General features: G+C 34.0%; 1 protein-coding gene across 5 annotated transcripts in view; it reads right to left on the bottom strand.

The window, feature by feature from the left end:
* Positions 1 to 17,314, bottom strand: part of LOC6052069 (solute carrier family 12 member 4) — a 567,840-nt gene that overhangs the window by 162,026 nt on the left and 388,500 nt on the right. For all 5 annotated transcript variants that reach the window (XM_038253584.1, XM_038253585.1, XM_038253587.1 and 2 more), the window contains 2 exons: positions 9,316 to 9,436; positions 8,490 to 8,623 (listed from right to left, as the gene is read on the bottom strand). In XM_038253584.1, coding sequence (XP_038109512.1) covers positions 8,490 to 8,623; positions 9,316 to 9,436 — 255 coding nt within the window. The remainder of the gene's footprint in view (positions 1 to 8,489; positions 8,624 to 9,315; positions 9,437 to 17,314) is intronic.

The following is a 17,314-nucleotide window of genomic DNA, read 5'->3' as shown; positions in this document are numbered from 1 at the left end:
TGTTAAATTTGCTTGCTTGTTTGCTTGGGTTACCATAAATTTCCCCCTTTATAGCATTATGGAAATGCTGCCTCCCCCCTGAGAGAGAGAAAGAGAGAGCATTATTCAATTTCAATCTGGCTTTCGCTCGAAATCATGCGCTGAATAGGCCTCTCGCGTACGTTTATAGCCCACAGACAACAAATCATCGAATCAAAGTGAATCTCTTTGTTTGAGCAAGCCTAGCCTACTACACTACATTGACCAAAGCTGGCATGCAGTTTGCAAATTGCTTCGCTTCGCTTCGCTAGGAGACGGTGATTTTAGCGGATTGCAGACTGGATTTTCGCCATGTGATGTGATGATTGTCTAAGCCCAAGTTGCCTAGGAATCGATAATTGGGAATAGAACCAATTCCACCTGAACCAGATTCTCACCACCATGGCAGCCGTCCATTGCCGGCCGCTCCCATCTCCACCGCGCACCAGGGACAAGGAAAGGGATTTGGAAGACGGGAAGTGTTGATGCTCCACTTTTTTCAGAGTATTAAGGGAAAATCTCCACGGTATCCTCAACTAAGTTTCGCTTGGAGTTGGACGGTTTTTGGGAAGGTGAATGGTCTGAGGAGCCACCCTAGGCGAGTGGTAACGACCGTTGGCATTGTTGTTCGAATTCTTCGTGTGTTCTCATTTCTAATGGGAATGCTTTCAATTCTTCTCATCTCTTATTGGATGAATTCTATCAGTCGCCCAGGCTATTATTTATAGCGAGGTATTTTTAGATTGAATTTCAACTGCGCTTGCAATCTTGCATGCAATCTTGTTTGAGTTCTGATGTTCAACTTGCATTCAATTTGACTCTTTGTCCGATTCTTGGATTCAACTATACCAGTCTAATTCCTCCTCAAGCTACCAATGCTCCACGGTTAAGTGGAGAGCATTTTTGCTTGCCAATACTAAGGACAGGGGATCGAACCCCGCCATGAGCTGAAGTTTTTTCATTAATTCCAAATTCAATGAGTCCAGAACTTTCTCGTTGGGAGCAGATGGGTATCGAACCCCTGGCATGCAGTTTGCAAATTGCGCCAACAAAGAGCCTCTAGAGCGAGAGCGAAGGCAAAATCGATACTCGACTTTAATCGGGCTGATTAACGGCCGGACCGGATTGTTGATTCAGCACTTTAGTTTCGTGCGGAAATTTGCAATTAGTGATGGTGTTTGCAATGATAATGATGACCATAAATTATGCTCGAAAAAAATAAAAAAAAACTCGTCAGCAAAACAGTGATCATAGTACATAATAGACCGGTTTGGATACCGGCGGATTTCCCGACGACGTAATTCCGGGTTAGTACGAAATTCCAATGATAAATCTATTCTATCGATACAAAGACCCCCAAACGGTGTTATACCCACTCCAAAATGTTTATTTAGCAATTCTATGGTAATATATTGACATTTAGTTAAATTAAAAGTTTTCAAAATTAAGCTTAAATAAGTTTAAACATTCGCTTTCATGAACTCCATTTCTTTCATATCCAGAGATTTTTTTTCAGTAAAAAAGGGTCCTATAAACATAGGAAAGATCATAGAAAAAGGAACACTTCCACGTATTTCTATCGGCTTGTCTCTTGAGAAGAACCTAGGAGCTGACGATTGGTAAACCATCCGGTTGTGTCTTTTTAAGATTTGCTGTTTCTTAATTATTTACTAGATGATTATATTCCCCAATATTATTATGAATTAAATAACCAACAAAAAGGGTTGAATCCCGCATAATTCGGTTTTTATATGCGAGAAACTTATTTCGGTATTGAATTCATAGGATAGAGTGCTGCGCAAAATAATACTTTTTTTTCAGTAAAATCACTGTTTCTCGCCAATAGTTCATTTTAGTTTGAGGTTTACATTGATTATTATGTAAAATTGTCCAGGGAACACGATAGTGATAAAATAAAACAAATAAAAATATAAGGAATTGATCAAAACAGAATTTTAATACTTAAAACGTTAAAATATAATATAAGGGAGCATTTAAGGGTTGAAATTTTATTTTTTCGAATTCTTTGGACAAATGTCTATTAAATGCAATCTGTAGAAAGTCTTTTGCTCAAATAGTTGCAAAGTTATGATTAAAAGAACAAAAGTTTTTTTTTTAGAAAATCGTCAAAAAAGGTGCCAAAAATAGAGGGATGGTCCAATCAGCACCAAACTTGGGATTTCTGTTAACTATCGATAGATGAACGTTCCCTCCAAGTTTGGTCAAAATCGGTGAAGGTCGAATCCAAAAGTATACCCAGTTGACCTGGAATGACCCATCCTATTTTTTTAAAATAAAATCGGCACTTTATCCGTTTACCTTTTTTGAATATTTCTAGTATGGCATCTTTGATCATAGGGAAGGCACCCACAAAGTTTGAACCAAATCAAAAATGTGAATAAAATCAATTTCCAAAATTCGGGGAGATTTGTTCCTTTAAGAAATTACACCTGAGATAACATTCCTGCAAACTAATTTTTCAACAAATGGTTTTTGTTCATGGAGAGGAAAATCTTAGCAAACATCTCACGAAGTTTTCTCGACTATCCTTTAAAAAATCTTAATTGATTAATGGCTATCTCTCAAAATAGAGATTTTCTTCGGCGTCCCTTGTAATCAAGTCAAATCCATGCTGCAAAATTCAAGGTATTTCCTCGTCGTTTTCAAACTTTTGTTTCCGCCATCCCGTTGCTGGCATGCCTCACGCGAGCCCAGATTAACGTCCATCATTAATTATCTCCTTCAGGCGGCATGCCGACCAGCCCCCGGGGGGTTATTTATCGCCCCGAGATTGTTTTTTTCTATGTGCACAATCACGCGGCGCTCTTTTCGCTGCAGGGCATGCTGGGACAGGGACGAGATATTCAATGGAATGTTAATTACTTTTGATTGATAACACCCAATCAAGGGTGGAACGCTATTAATTCGATTTTGATTACCGACCGAATATCAATTGAACGGGAGAAAGGCCTCAACTGAAGATGCTTGAGCGGGTTTCGTCTTCTAGTGTAATTATGGGATGTCCTTCATCGAGTTCAGCGAGAACCGAAACGAGAAATGGATTGTAATAAAAAAGACTCTTTCAGGCTTGAGTTGATGTCATAAAATTAAGATGCTGAATCTCAAAAGAGAGGAAAGTGGTAAATTAGATGGTTCGTTGGAAAATTGAACAACCAGGCGATTCCACCAAAGAAACGTTCATCGTGATACTTCAATGGAGAAGCATGGTGCACATTATGAGGAAATGTATGTTTCAACTAATTTCAATTAATTTAGAGTATTATTGTTATTTTGACTGTTGAGATAAGGCCGAACTACCAACTCTTTCCAAAAATACACTTTTATTCATGCAAACAATCCACCGTGTAAATGTTTACTCCGTAAAGCGTCAGAAACATATCCACAACTTTCTTCCCACGTCTTGGAGAAACTCTCGCAGACACTCTCCTTTCCCCGCGCCGCAACTTCAAATCCAGCCTTGTTGAGATTGCTCTCGATAAACAATTTCACTAAATCAACTTTGCTTTCCAATATAAATATAGAAAAGCTCACGGAAAGCCCTCATGCCATCACATATACCGCTTTCGTCAGCTGAGCCCAAGAGAAGCATGAAGAAGTGACGCCGCGAGTTGACGTGCCGCCATGTGTCTAACTTTAGGCGAAGGAAAGCGCCAGAGATAAGGGAGCGACGCCTGTGGCGCAATCGATAAGGCAATATGTTTTCGAGCCACTCTACCTCGGCGGTTGCTGACGTAAATTTGAAGAAACGGGTGATGACGAAATTGTTTGAGATAGATTTATGTGAGAGGGTGTTTTGTAAGGTTTTTTTTTATTAAAAAACCATAGGTATTTTAAAAGCCCTACATTCGTTTTTAAAGCTCTGGCAACTCAAGTAAATTGTGATGATGAATAAGTGTCTTGCCTTGTCAAAGTCAGACGCGAGATAATTTATGCATGACATCAATTATGAACGAATGTCGTGCTCTGAAGCTGAGTGACATAACATGACTAGTGATTTTTCATCACAAAGGAAAAGAAATTTCGTGGCATCCCAATTATAAGACATTAACATCTCACGGGAATTCAACGGTATTTACTTTAAAATCTTTAAAACACAAACGCATTTTTTATATTTTTGAATAATGCTGTACAGAAAAGTAGCTAACAAAATTTGCAATATTTCAAAAGAAACAAAATATAACAAATGATTTTCATTGTTCATTAATTAAAAAAAAAATACAAAGTTTTGTAGAACTTTCATCAGTTGAATTAACGATTAAGCTATCTCTATTTACAGAGGTTTTAGAAATTGATTTTGCTAAATAACCTAAACTGCCCATCATTGAAAAAACGGCTATTATCCATTTTTGGCAAAATCGAAAATTTTGCTCCAGGTGGTAGAGGATGTTCCAAAGCATCTTCTGAAACATGAATTTTACTAAAATATTTTTTAGTTTTGGCTTCCGATACGAAAAACCAAACGGCGGAAGATTTGGTGACAAACACAAAAAACGCGTTTTTCTCGGAATACTTGATTTGGCATAATAGCCGAATCATCAATTGTGGGCAGAGTGGTATAATCAGTCAAATAAGTGAAATAGAATTGCGTTTGATTTTCAGCAAAAGCGAAATTTTAGAACTTAAAAAAAAAATAATTTCTTTCAAACATGTACTCCATGAAAGACAAAATTTTATAACAAACTGCATTTATAAGCAAAATATTATTTTTTATTAATATTCCTCACGTTGTATGCAGTTTGCTCATCGCTTTTAATATTTTTCAATGAAATATTCAATTGAAATTTCACCTATCAATTATCTGGAACTGAATCTGGAACCTTTAATAGTAGTTTATGCAACAAGTTGCAAAAAGAGGATTTTTTCAGCACGAGTCGTACATTTATCCAACGAGGTTCGCCGAGTTGGATAAATACGAAGAGTGCTGAAAAAATCAAGTTTTGCAACGAGTTCCATACAACTTTTTTGCAATTCCAAAAAACACACACTGAGTGAAATTTTATGTCAAATTTTCATGTATTTTGTCATAAATCGTTTAAATAAAAAAATGTTGAAAAGTGTTACTTTTCAAAACAAGTGCTAAAAGTTCAACTTTTCAGCACCCAATTAAGTGCTGAAAAGTAGAACTGTTCAGCATTTATTTTGAAAAGTGTTGCTATTCGATTCTGTTTTTTTTTGGTATAGAAAAGTAGGCTATTTCGTCGTTCAAGAATGACATGAAAAATAAGTAGTTTCACGACGGAATTGCAAAAAAAATATTTCAAAATTTTAGTTTATGTTTTTACAACTATTTCCGAAACGCCAATTTGAAATCATATGGAGATTTTGACTTGAAATTCAATGCTTATATTTTTTGACAATAGATTATTTCGAATTTGCGTAATTTTTCGTATGCGACAGGGAAAAAATATTTTAAATCAAGCAGATTTTAAGCTGGAAATTAGGAGGTTACAAACGTAACAAAATTTCCATAATAATCATTTTAATTTTTTTGTATGGGGCGTAACACGGCCTTCAACCTCCCCTCCTTCCCAACTGCGTTACGTAATAAAAGAACGCTCCCATTATAGTAGTTTTTTTTGTAGAAATCTTGCAATGTTCTAGTTTCAAGCAAACAATAAAAAAAAAGAATTTTGAGCGACTTTCGAAAGTTCAAAATAGTAGTTTATGCAACAAGTTGCAAAACGATATTTTTTCAGCACGAGTCGTACATTTACCGAACGAGGTTTACCGAGTTGGATAAATACGACGAGTGCTGGAAAAATCATGTTTTGCAACAAGTCGCTTATAACATTTTTTGCAATTCCGAAAATGCTTTTTAAATGAAATTTTAAGTCAATCATCCATGTCTTAAATAAATTCGTCGTTCAAAACTAAAAAAAATATTGAACAAGTTACTTTTCGAAACAAGTGTTGAAAACATCAACTTTTCAGCACCCATTTCAGTGCTGAAAAGTAGAACTTTTAAGCACTGGTATTGAATGTCATTAATTTTCCATTCTGTTATTTTCATCAGGTAAAAGTAGGCCGTTTTGTTTCTCCAGAAGGACAGGAAAAGTTGACATTTTAACAGCGGAATTGCAAAAACAATATTTTTAGAGACAACGCGTTTTTAAAACATACATAATTATCTCGGAAAGATCATAAATCGCCTAAAAATCACATACATTGTCATTTCTAGAATAATCTATTTTTTGGCAATAAAAAAACACAAAACACGAAAACTCATTAATGGTTCATAGCGTTTCTTGAAACGAATTACAAAGCAAAAAAAAAACGATGGTAAAATCATCACCTTCGTCAAAAAAGACACTTAAAATTACACACTGCATGTACAATTTTTGTAAACACAAAAAAAAAGTTGCAACCGACGCGATTCAAACCCAGCACCAACAGTAAGGACTAGCGCCTTAGCCCACTCGGCCATCGGTTTCCCATACTGATGGGCTACCAATTTATGTTACATAAAGTTGCATAACATATTGCAAACATTATTTTACACTCAGGCCTTTTACACGCAGTCTGATTACAACTTTTTTTTGCTGTGTATGTTGTTTCGTGTTCGAAGAAAAATCTCAGAAAAGTATATGATTTTCAAATATTTTATCTGAAGTGAAAATAAAATATCAGGCTAACAATAAAAAAAACTTAAATGTTTGGTCAATTTAGATTAGTTACAATTTGTGCAAAAAAATCTGATAAATTCTCTGGAATAATAATATCTAATGAATTACAACATAAGGGGTTTTCATGAACATTGTAAATAAATTAAAAAAAAAAAATAAAAATTTGGTACCTTTTGAACTGAAAGTTCCAGCAAAGTTTACTCTTGTTTTATGGAGAATTCGTTGGAAAAGTTACTTAAAAAATACGCATCCGGGACCGTGGTGTAGGGGTAAGCGTGGTTGCCTCTCACCCAGTCGGCAGGTTCGATCCCAGACGGTCACGGTGGCATTTTTCGAGACGAGATTTGTCTGACCACGCTTTCCGTCGGATGGGGAAGTAAATGTTGGCCCGGTCTAACCTAGAGGGTTAGGTCGTTAGCTCAATCCAGGTGTAAGAGTCGTCTCCCTGGGTCCTGTCTCGGTGGAGTCGCTGGTAGGCAGTTTAACTAACAATCCAAAGGTCGTCAGTTCGAATCCCGGGATGGATGGAAACTTCGGTGAAAAAAGATGTTTGCAATTGCCTCAACAACCAAACCTTCGGACGCCTAGTTTCGAGTAGGAATCTCGCAATCGAGAACGCTAAGGCAATGCTGTAGAGCGAATAATTTGAATTTTTTGATTTGACTTAAAAAATAATAATAAGAGATTTAAAAATACTTATAATTCAAGAAAATGTATCAAATAACATTATTTTATTAATTATAAAGTGTTTGAACCTGTCAGTAAAAAACGTTTGCATCGGAAAAAGGATTTTAGGAGTCTTATGAACAATGTTCAACTTAAAACAGATAGAAAAAGTTATTTTAAATTTAGTCTTAAAACAGAAATAAAAATTTTTTCAAGTTTAATGGCATTTTGATGCTTCTAGTTTGGCTTGAATTGGAATTGATAGTTCCATAAAAAAAAAAAAAAAATTGCTAATGAACACAATATGACACTGTTATGACTTTATTCTATATCATGTCGTGGAGGCCAATACTGTTAAGGTACGACATACGGAGTCGAAGGTTCTGGGATCGATTTCTCCTGACGGAAGATTTTTTCTTGGTTGGATTTTTTTTTTCGAAAACTAACCTGAGATGTGCTTTTATCCATCTCGTGCTTTATGCTTTCAGGTCTTTCTTTGTACCTTTTTGTTCTCAATCAGGTTTTTTTTCCAGATTGGTGCAGCAATTCTTGCGTTCATGTCATCTTTCTAAACGGTCATAGTTTGTGTAAGTAAATGTTCAATGTAAACTGGATGATAAACATAAACAAAATAATATATTTCGCAAGACATTGTGATTTTTATCAAATTATTTTGATTAATTATAATCTGTTATCGCAGAAAAAAGTGTTTAATTTCAGTGAGGCCGCCCAAATGACACCATAATGATCAATAAATATTCAATAACACTCCTCGTAAATCCTGCTCCATTATCAAGCTTATGAAAACAAGCTCGATTTATAGCCACAAATACAATCACTCTTTCATACATATACACACACACAGTCCCACGTGTGCAGTGCACCCATGATCATGATCCACTCGGTTTACCCATAATCACTGAGGGAGGTGGGAGTTAACCAATGAAAAAAATCTCCTGACATGATAATGTGCGAAACATATGTTTGTGAGCGTGTGTTCATGTGGTTTAATTTAGGATGACATGTTAATGTTCTAACCAGATGGGAGATAATGTGGTTTTTCGTGGAGAGATGATAAAAGGGGTGATGAGGGTTATGAAAAGTAATGATGATATTTAAAAATGAGAAAAGAAGGGTTTTTTGTTTGTTTTCGAAACATACCACGCAACAACAACATAATACGATTAAAAACCCATAAATAGCTCCGGCCGTTCCGACTACCCAGGTTAAACGAATGAATAAAATGACACCGAAAATGTTCTGCATACACGGCAGATAGACACCGATGAGTGTGCCTGTTTGTGTGTGGGTGCCATTTTCACATGCGTTGGTTATTTTGTTTTAATTTTTTTTTCGTTGTTTGTTTGTTTCCACCATCCAGAACCAGGAAAAAGTTGATGAGTTTTCATTATTTGAGTTGTTATTTCGCCCAAAGGTTGTTTCCAGCATTTTTCATAATTGTTGTTTTTTTCCAGAGCACCGGAAAAGCGTGTGAAAAGAAGGAGAAAAGAGAGAGAAAAAGTCAAACTTCCCGTCCGGAAACAATAAAATGTTAAATTGGTTATTTTCTACAGTAGCACAAACCACCCCAGAGCGACCGACTGACCGACCAACCAGAGAGCTTTTTGTATGTGTGTGTGTTGGTGTGTCAGAGAGGAAATAAGTGCATATCGAAACAACTTAATTAAAAATGGCCGACAACATTAACGGAGCGCGAATAAAAAATTAATAAATGCAGATTTAATTTCTTCCTCTCTTCCTGTTTATCGGTCACTCGCGGTGGGAGGCTCACACTTACACGCGTGCACACATACACCGAACATCTCATTTCGTTGTCTGTGTGACCACGTGTGCAAGTGTGGGTGCTTCTTCCTTTTACAGTGCTGTCACCACCGTCCCCGCTAGCTTTCTGGTTAATTGGTTTAAAAGAGGGTTTTCCTCCCTTGGTCTTTTTTCTTTTTGCACTTTGGAAATCTGATTAACTTACCCATTCGGGCCGAGGCGGGTGCTGGTTTCGCGTCCGGATCCGTCGGGGCGGGGATTGTATTCGAGTAGTTTGCCAGGGACGAAATGAGCGTGGTGATTTGTGGACGTTCTTGGATTTCCTCCTGCAAGGTTAGAGAGAGAAAGATGTGTTGTGAATTGTAATGGAAATTAATCAACAGTAAATACAAACAAAAACATAACAAACAATAATATATATATCAAATTTTGCAACATTGGATTTGTTGCAGAAAATGTTACATTTTATAACAGTTTTTGCAGCAAGCTCATAGCTCATTTTACCCGCGTGTAAACATGTCAGTGATCTGTGGTTCTCACTAACACATATAATGCTGGCGAGAGAAGAATATGTTGGTGCTCTGTCCCTCACAATTCACAGTTCCATGGCGCGGTGGTAGCGTGTCAAATCAACAATCAAGAAGATGATGGTTCAATCCTTGTTCTGTTAAGATTTTTTTTGTGCAATACAACCAAACAGCTGTCGGTAATGTCGATAATTGTCGGTAACGGGCAAAAATGTCATATCCCAAAATCGCAAAAAATGTATGAGGACAGATTTCATGCAGATTCTGATATACTTTCATACCGCCATGCATCACAATTATGCGACCGTAGTTTGGGTGAACGAGTTCGAAAAAAACAATCAAGATTTTTTAGATTAAAAATTGATTTAAATCTTATGTTAACATTAATACACAAATATTAATGTACACAGTATTTATTATTTAAATTTTTTATTAAATTGCTGAATAAGCCCTTAAATAACGAAAATTTTTAATAAATTAAACATTTTCCGCAAACACAACATAAAATCAGCCATTTTTACTACTTTTTTCAAATGAGCGATTCTCTGAGATTTTTTTTTTAAATTCGGCTGAATCTTTTTTGGTGCCTTCGGTATGCCCATTCTGCATCATTGGTTTGTCCAAATAATATTTCTTAGAAATTTGGCAGCTGTCCATACAAAAATGATGTATGATAATAAAAAAATCTGTAACTTTTGAAGGATTTTTTGATCGATTTGATGTCTTCGGCAAAGTTGTGGGTATGGATAAGGATTACACTAAAAAAATGATACACGGTGAAATTTTTTATGGTGATTTTTAATTGCATTTTTTGTCACTAAAACTTGTTTTGCAAATAAACACTATAATATTTTTTTTATTTTCTGATGTGTTTCAGGAGACATCAAATGCCAATTTTACTGAAATTTCAGAATGTGCAAAAATCATTGACCGAGTTATGAATTTTTGAATCAATACTGATTTTTTAGAGTGAAATTTTGATAAAGTTTATTGTTTAAAAGTTATATCCATTATTAGGTAACTATTTTGAAAATAGTCGCAGCTATTCATTTTTTAAAATAAGTGCCCATGTTTGGCCACTTTTTGAAAAAAATATGACTGAAAAGCTGTTGATACGACCTGTGGTTGCCATGCCATGGAAAGATTTAAAAACAGGAAATCTGATGTATTCTAAGTCCCACCCAAACAACCCATCATTTTGTAATGTCAATATCTCAGCAACTAATGGACGATTTTCAATGTGAAATTATGAAAAATTGGTGAAATTTATCGATGCTTTCGAAAAAAATATTCTTATTTTTAATCAAGGCTAACATTCAAAAGAGCCAAACATTATATTTAACGTATCTATTAAAAGTTGATTTTCGATGAAATGTTGATGTTTTGAGGGACAAACCCTGAAACTATCAAGCCATACAAAAACAAGGACACACCTTTTACCGCATAATTTTGTAAAAAAAATTTTGTTTATTGGTTTTGAATGTAATATCAAATTTGCAATAAAAATGTTGAAAAAGTGGTCGTTTTCATAATATAGCCAACTTAATTTCGACTTTACCCAAAAAATAGCCATTCGATTTGAGTCCTTTTCTGAATTTAATTTTGACAAAAGTGTCAGAAAATAGCTTTTGAAAATTTATAAAATAATTTTGTGAAAATTTTCAAACTTTTCGAAAAAAATATTAACAGAGATGGACACTCCACTACAATACACTTAAAATCTGTGTTACAGTTCAAGTTACGTTAATTTTGAAAAGCTTTAAAAATTACAACAGCACTATTTTCTTATATTATTTTTTTGCAACATAAGTTGAATTGAAAATCGGTAAAAATTACCACGAGACTATATTTTCCTTCTTCAGTAAGAAAGTTCCTACAAAACATACAGATGTTCGAATATACGTTGATTTAAAAGTTTAAAAGGGGTTTAACCCATAAAATCGGAGCGTTCTGGTTTTTGCCAGTTTTAAGCCCCTTAAAGATTTTTTTATTTTTCAAAAACCTTACGATCTCATAGTTCGTGTTCCACGGAACACCTTTGCCGAAGAGTGCGGAAAGATTCGTCAAATATTAAGAATGTTACAGAATTTATAGTGCAGTTTTTAAATGTTTTGCCTTAAAAATTGTCGCAGCTGAATTGTTGCATGAAGTTCAACAATTGTTTATATTTTTAAATATTAATTGCCACTCTATCCGCTTTTTAAATGCAGCAAACACAAACATATTTTTTTTATGACATCAAGCGTTTCTGTATGCTAGGGTGTCCAATTTTCCCGGGTTTTGAATTTTCCGGGACACGGGAAAAATATTTTTTTAATCCTGGTAATTTCCGGGATCTCGAGAATTTTTTTGAAACAGTCATAAAATCTATGATTTCATTATATTTGTTATGTTTTTGAAGCTTAAAATCATAGAATTAGCTCAATACTATTCGTTGGTGATAATCTACACATCAATCTTAACAAGGAAAGCAGTTTTTAGATAGCTTTAAATAAATTGAAAATTGTTCTTTTGTTCTTTGTCGTGTTTTGGATTTGAAATGAACCAAAATTTTTAATCCGTTTCTTTCATTTATTTTTTGTATGAATTAACAATCTTAAAGAAATCTGCAAAAAAAACAGAAAAAAACAGAAAACGACAACAAATAAAATACTGTTGAATGTAAAATTTTAGAAAAGTTAAGAATTTCATCATTTATGTGAAACAAATTTTACCAACTATCTTTAAGTCACTATGGAACTACAGACTGAATAGGTACACGAGATTTTAGAGTTTCAAACTGGAAAACCGTGAACAAAAAAAATAACTTTTTTTCTTAATGAGCCAAATTGATGTTAATATATGACGAATAAAAATTTAAACGCTTTAAAATCCATATCATTTACTAAGAATTGAACTTTTAATCTATTTCCACAACTAAATATGAATGTCCAGATCAAAATTTGTTTTTTTTTTCAATTTCGGGATTCCCGGGACAAAACATAAAACATCCCGGAATTCGGGAATTCCCGGGATGGACGCACTACTGTAAACAAAGTGTTTTTAATTATTCAATCAGTTATACCGTTTTTGAACATATTTTTTTGTTAAATTTGAATTGAAAAAAGTGGTTTATCAATTGAAATGTTTCAAAATTTAACGACGAAGATTTCACCCCATTAACATAATAATAAAATGCAAAATTGCCACCAAATCAAACAATTAATATTGCTCCTAACCGCAAAGTCAGCGTAATGTGACTTCCAGTTTTCCAGTCACTTCACAGCCAAAGAAAAGTTTTCTCCACCTCCATCCCTTTTCGTGCGACTGCTCTGGATGATAAACAGACAGCATAAAAGCACTCCCGGTGTCAAGAATTCCACTAATTTTCAGTTATGTCGACTGTGGGAAAAGCATTTTCGTTCTCAATTGTGGTATTACGAGACGGTGGCTCCCGTACCCACCTCTACCCCCCCCCCCTTCTTTGTTTTGGTTGGCCAATTTCTGAGCCGTCGTAATTATGCCACAACAGAGTCACGGAATTTTCCTCGACACAAAGACCTACTCATTACGCGGAATTTGGAGTTTCTCGGTTTCTCATTTTACGGGGAGGTAGTGTCTTGAAATTAGTGTAGAGTGAATTGAATCCGTGCCGTGCCGCGGGGAAAAGGCCATCTTCCCCGGAAGCCTATTACTTGAAGCTGTTCACGGAGTGACACCCGGCTGCTGCTGCCGTGGGGATATTTCTCGGTATCAACACCAAGGACATTGTTGCAAAAGTGCCATAAATCACTTCTTACAAACGCGCTCACACACACACACACACTCGCTCGGGGAGATTGCTTTCTCATATTCTTAGAACCTGGACCTCGGCTTGAAGCACCTGCGGAATTAACCTTAACCATTTGGGGTCGCCGCCACCACCACCGTGAAGCCGCCGGATTGGCTGCTGCTGCTGCTGGAGTGGGCAATAAATTCTCGCTAATTGCTTGCCACGGGGCCACCCGAGGGGGCAGAAGGCTGATGGTTCGCAGCAATTTTCCAAGCAATGGCTTATGGTGGATGGTTTTGTCTTTTAAGAGGATGTGCTATCACTAGGTTTTTTTTTTCTTTTGAGGATTACGAGATAATTTAATTTTCAGAGCTCTAAGTTATATTTTCTAGTTTCGTTTTGGAAAAATGTGTTCACGAAATTGAATCAAAACGAAAAAAAAAAAACAAAGTTATTATTGTGAAGATTGAGATTAGTATAAATAAAGTAAAACGGGGTGGCTTTGTAGGTTTGAGATTTTTCCGCAACCTGAAGAGTACATATTAAATACGTACGGAATGCTATGGAATCATACTGACCATGATAGAGAAGTGTTCAAAGTATTTCAAGAAGAAGTTTTCATAAAATTTTAAAAAGATTAATTAGTTAGTTAACTTTAATTAAGAAAATGTTAATGAATAGCATTATTTTAATATTCTCAAAGTGTCATGATTTTATCAATGAACGTGATTTCGAATCGGAAAACGGAATGCATTTTTGGATTCTTTGGAAAATTTATCATTAGGAAAAAGTAAGACTTTTTAACAAATTTACCTAAAAGTTCTACGTGTTTTATTAAAAAGCTTATAAACTAAGTTGACTAAATGTGAATATTGATTTTTTTCTTGAAAGCGATATTAGCAACCTTAGCGATGGTAAATTTCACGTAAAAATAAAATTTTTACACTTTAAATCTGATTTTAACAAGAAAAACTATGACTATCAAAGTCACCCCGGAATTATAAATACAATTTTTTAACGCAACAATTTTTGATAGCAATATTGATTTTTTTTCATGATCAGTGCATGGACCGAGGTTGTTAACGATAAAAATGTTGAGGCTCGGTAACGTTAACGATAGTTTTACCGTTATCGTCGAGATGAAGACGATAATATTTCGTTATTTCAATAATTTTATCGGCGATAGTCTCATCGCCGACAATGAACGATAACCCATTTTTTAAATCTTTTTAAAATCGACGTAATTCAATGCATTCACTCAGAATATAATTTTTAAAAAACTTAGTATGTTTCATAGTTAAATACGTACTCAAAATTGTTCGCAAAATACCATATTTTTCCGAAAATACTAAAAAATAATATAATTTGCATGATGGGTATTAAATATAGCAAAATTTTGTTTGCTTTTTCTCACTAAAGGAGTTTTTTTGAAAACACTAAAATTTTCACAAATTACCTTATTTTTTTGAAAGTACTCTAAATTTCTTAATCTGTAATAGTTTTTCATTTTATTAAAGTTTTTTAGGATTTTCAGAAATTTTAGTATTTTTTTTTGTTGAAAAATACTCAAATTTTCATGATGTTGATACCGTTTGATACCCATATTGCAAATTTTGAAAATTTGACTATTTTTGAAAAATACGGTAATTTGTGAAACATTTTGTATTTTCTGAAAGCATTCGAAATTTTGCGTCGTTTGATACCCTTATTGCAAATTTTGAAAGTTTGAATATTTTCGAAGAAAAACGGTGTTTTGAGAAAATTTTAGTATTTAAAAAAAACTGATAAGGTGAAAAAAGCATACAAAGTTTCGCCTTGTTTGATACCCATATTGCATATTTTTAAAATTTGAGTTTTTTCGCAAAAATACGGTAATTTGTGAAAATTTTAGTATTTTCCACAAAAAAAAACACTAATAAATAAAAAAGCAAACAAAATTTCAATTCGTTTGATACCCATGGTTCTAGGGTTAGTGAAATTTCACGATTTCGTGGACAGCGAGAAATCCGCGACATTTGGCTTCTTCCACGAAATTCCATGAAATTTTAGGTTTGTGTGAAACTGTACCGATTTTTCTCAAAATATTTTATCAATTTTAAATAGGAATAAAAATAATCTTAAGGACTACTATAGAATTGAGGGAGTGCATACCCTTCTTCAATTATTAATATAGGGTTAGTAAATTTTGACGATTTCATGAAATTCTTGAAATTTATTAATTTTTACTTGTATATTTATATTTTTTTCTGATAAGATCAAAGTAAAAATTTCAACCATAAAGACTTGTTAAGTAAATTTCATTAGTTTTCAATTGAAAAGCTTTGAATTTGAAGAATTGTTCGGATTTTTCAGTTTTTTTTAGAAAATAACTAAATTAAGTAATATTTTCATACGCTGTGGTAAAACATTTATTACTTTTTAATTTGAATGGTATAATTTCAAAAGAAATTAAAAGAATTCAGCTTTGTTTTATTCAAAATAAAATGAAGAATATTTTTATCCTTCAAAATACATTTTAAAAACATTTTTTTCTGAATCCAGTTTAATTTTAACGACCTTTGATTATTTGGTTTGATGATTCCCGTAAAAGTTAAAAAATGCCACCTTTTTTGTTATCTGTTCTGATTTTGAATAAAAATTAACATTTCGTTACAAATTCTATTATTTTTGTCTATTGATTTGAAATTAATTTTTTGAAAAGAGAGATGAAAACCTTAAAAAAAATTTTTGAATGGACTAAATGTCGCAGAAAATTGTTAAATTCACGTTCAAATTTAGTGAAGATTTTTTTTTAGTTTATTGCTTCATTATATATGAAGCATAAAAAGTAGTTTCTGTGTTTTTAGCATAAGATTTTCAGAATTATTTTAACATTGTGTTTTGAAATTGAGGTCCCCGTGAAATTTGCTATTTTTGAGCGTGAAAAATCACTAAGCCTACTTTATGAACAATTATGAATACATATTTATACTTTGAAACTTATTACATCTTCAAAAAATATAGTTAAAACTTTGAAAATTTAAGATGATTTGAGTGAATTAATCAACTTTAGAAAGATTTTAGAATTGAATCATTATCGTTAGCGTCAGACGATAATATTATCGACGAAAATTTTATCGATTAATGACCTTGGCATGGACCTAGTATGGAATACCCTTGTTTATGTTTTAAAAATAGAAAACCCTTAACACATGTAAAATATTCCAAAAATAAGTTGAAATCCTATCAATGTCATCTCGGTTTACGGCACCAGTTTATGGTATTCCTGAACCCTTTAGAATTTGAATTAAGGATTATGCAAGTGCAATATTTGGTATCATACCAATATAAGGTATTGTTTTGATAGTGCAAAATTGTAAAATTTATCAATGATCGGACACCACATATTGGTAAATTTTGGTATTACAGTATTTTATCATGAACTTTGGGAAAATTTAAATAATATCTTAAAGCGAATGCGTCTATTTAAAACCGAAAATTTCAAAGCTGATTAAAAAAAATTGATTTACCACATACAACATCTTCCACGGACAAGATTTTGGTATGATTTTATGGTGATTCTATTACTGGGCAACCAAGGGCACATTTTGGTCGCTGTTATTTGCCCAAGTACCACACAAATTTGTTATTCCTGTGTTGTTTACCCTGCTCGGGAAGACATATTTCTCTTACAATTACTTCCTTGAATTTGATTGAACACGTAACTTGTTCCACCTTTGTAATCAAAACTCCACCAAACAAAATCGTTCCATGTAAATTGCATTCTAGCTTTCCCCGTTACACGTGTCCAATCTAACAAGGACCTCCGACTAGCACCAGAGCCGAGACCAGATGTAATCAAAACACATCATCAGCAGGAGTTTCAACACCGCACCTCGCACAACGTTCAACGCGCACCAATCAAAACTACAAAGCCTTTGGGACCG

The sequence above is a fragment of the Culex quinquefasciatus genome, chromosome 2 (assembly GCF_015732765.1).
Source record: "Culex quinquefasciatus strain JHB chromosome 2, VPISU_Cqui_1.0_pri_paternal, whole genome shotgun sequence".
In the NCBI taxonomy this organism is placed as follows: Eukaryota; Metazoa; Arthropoda; class Insecta; order Diptera; family Culicidae; genus Culex; species Culex quinquefasciatus.
Note: the sequence above shows the minus strand (reverse complement) of the source record. Positions and strands in the feature narration are given on the sequence as shown.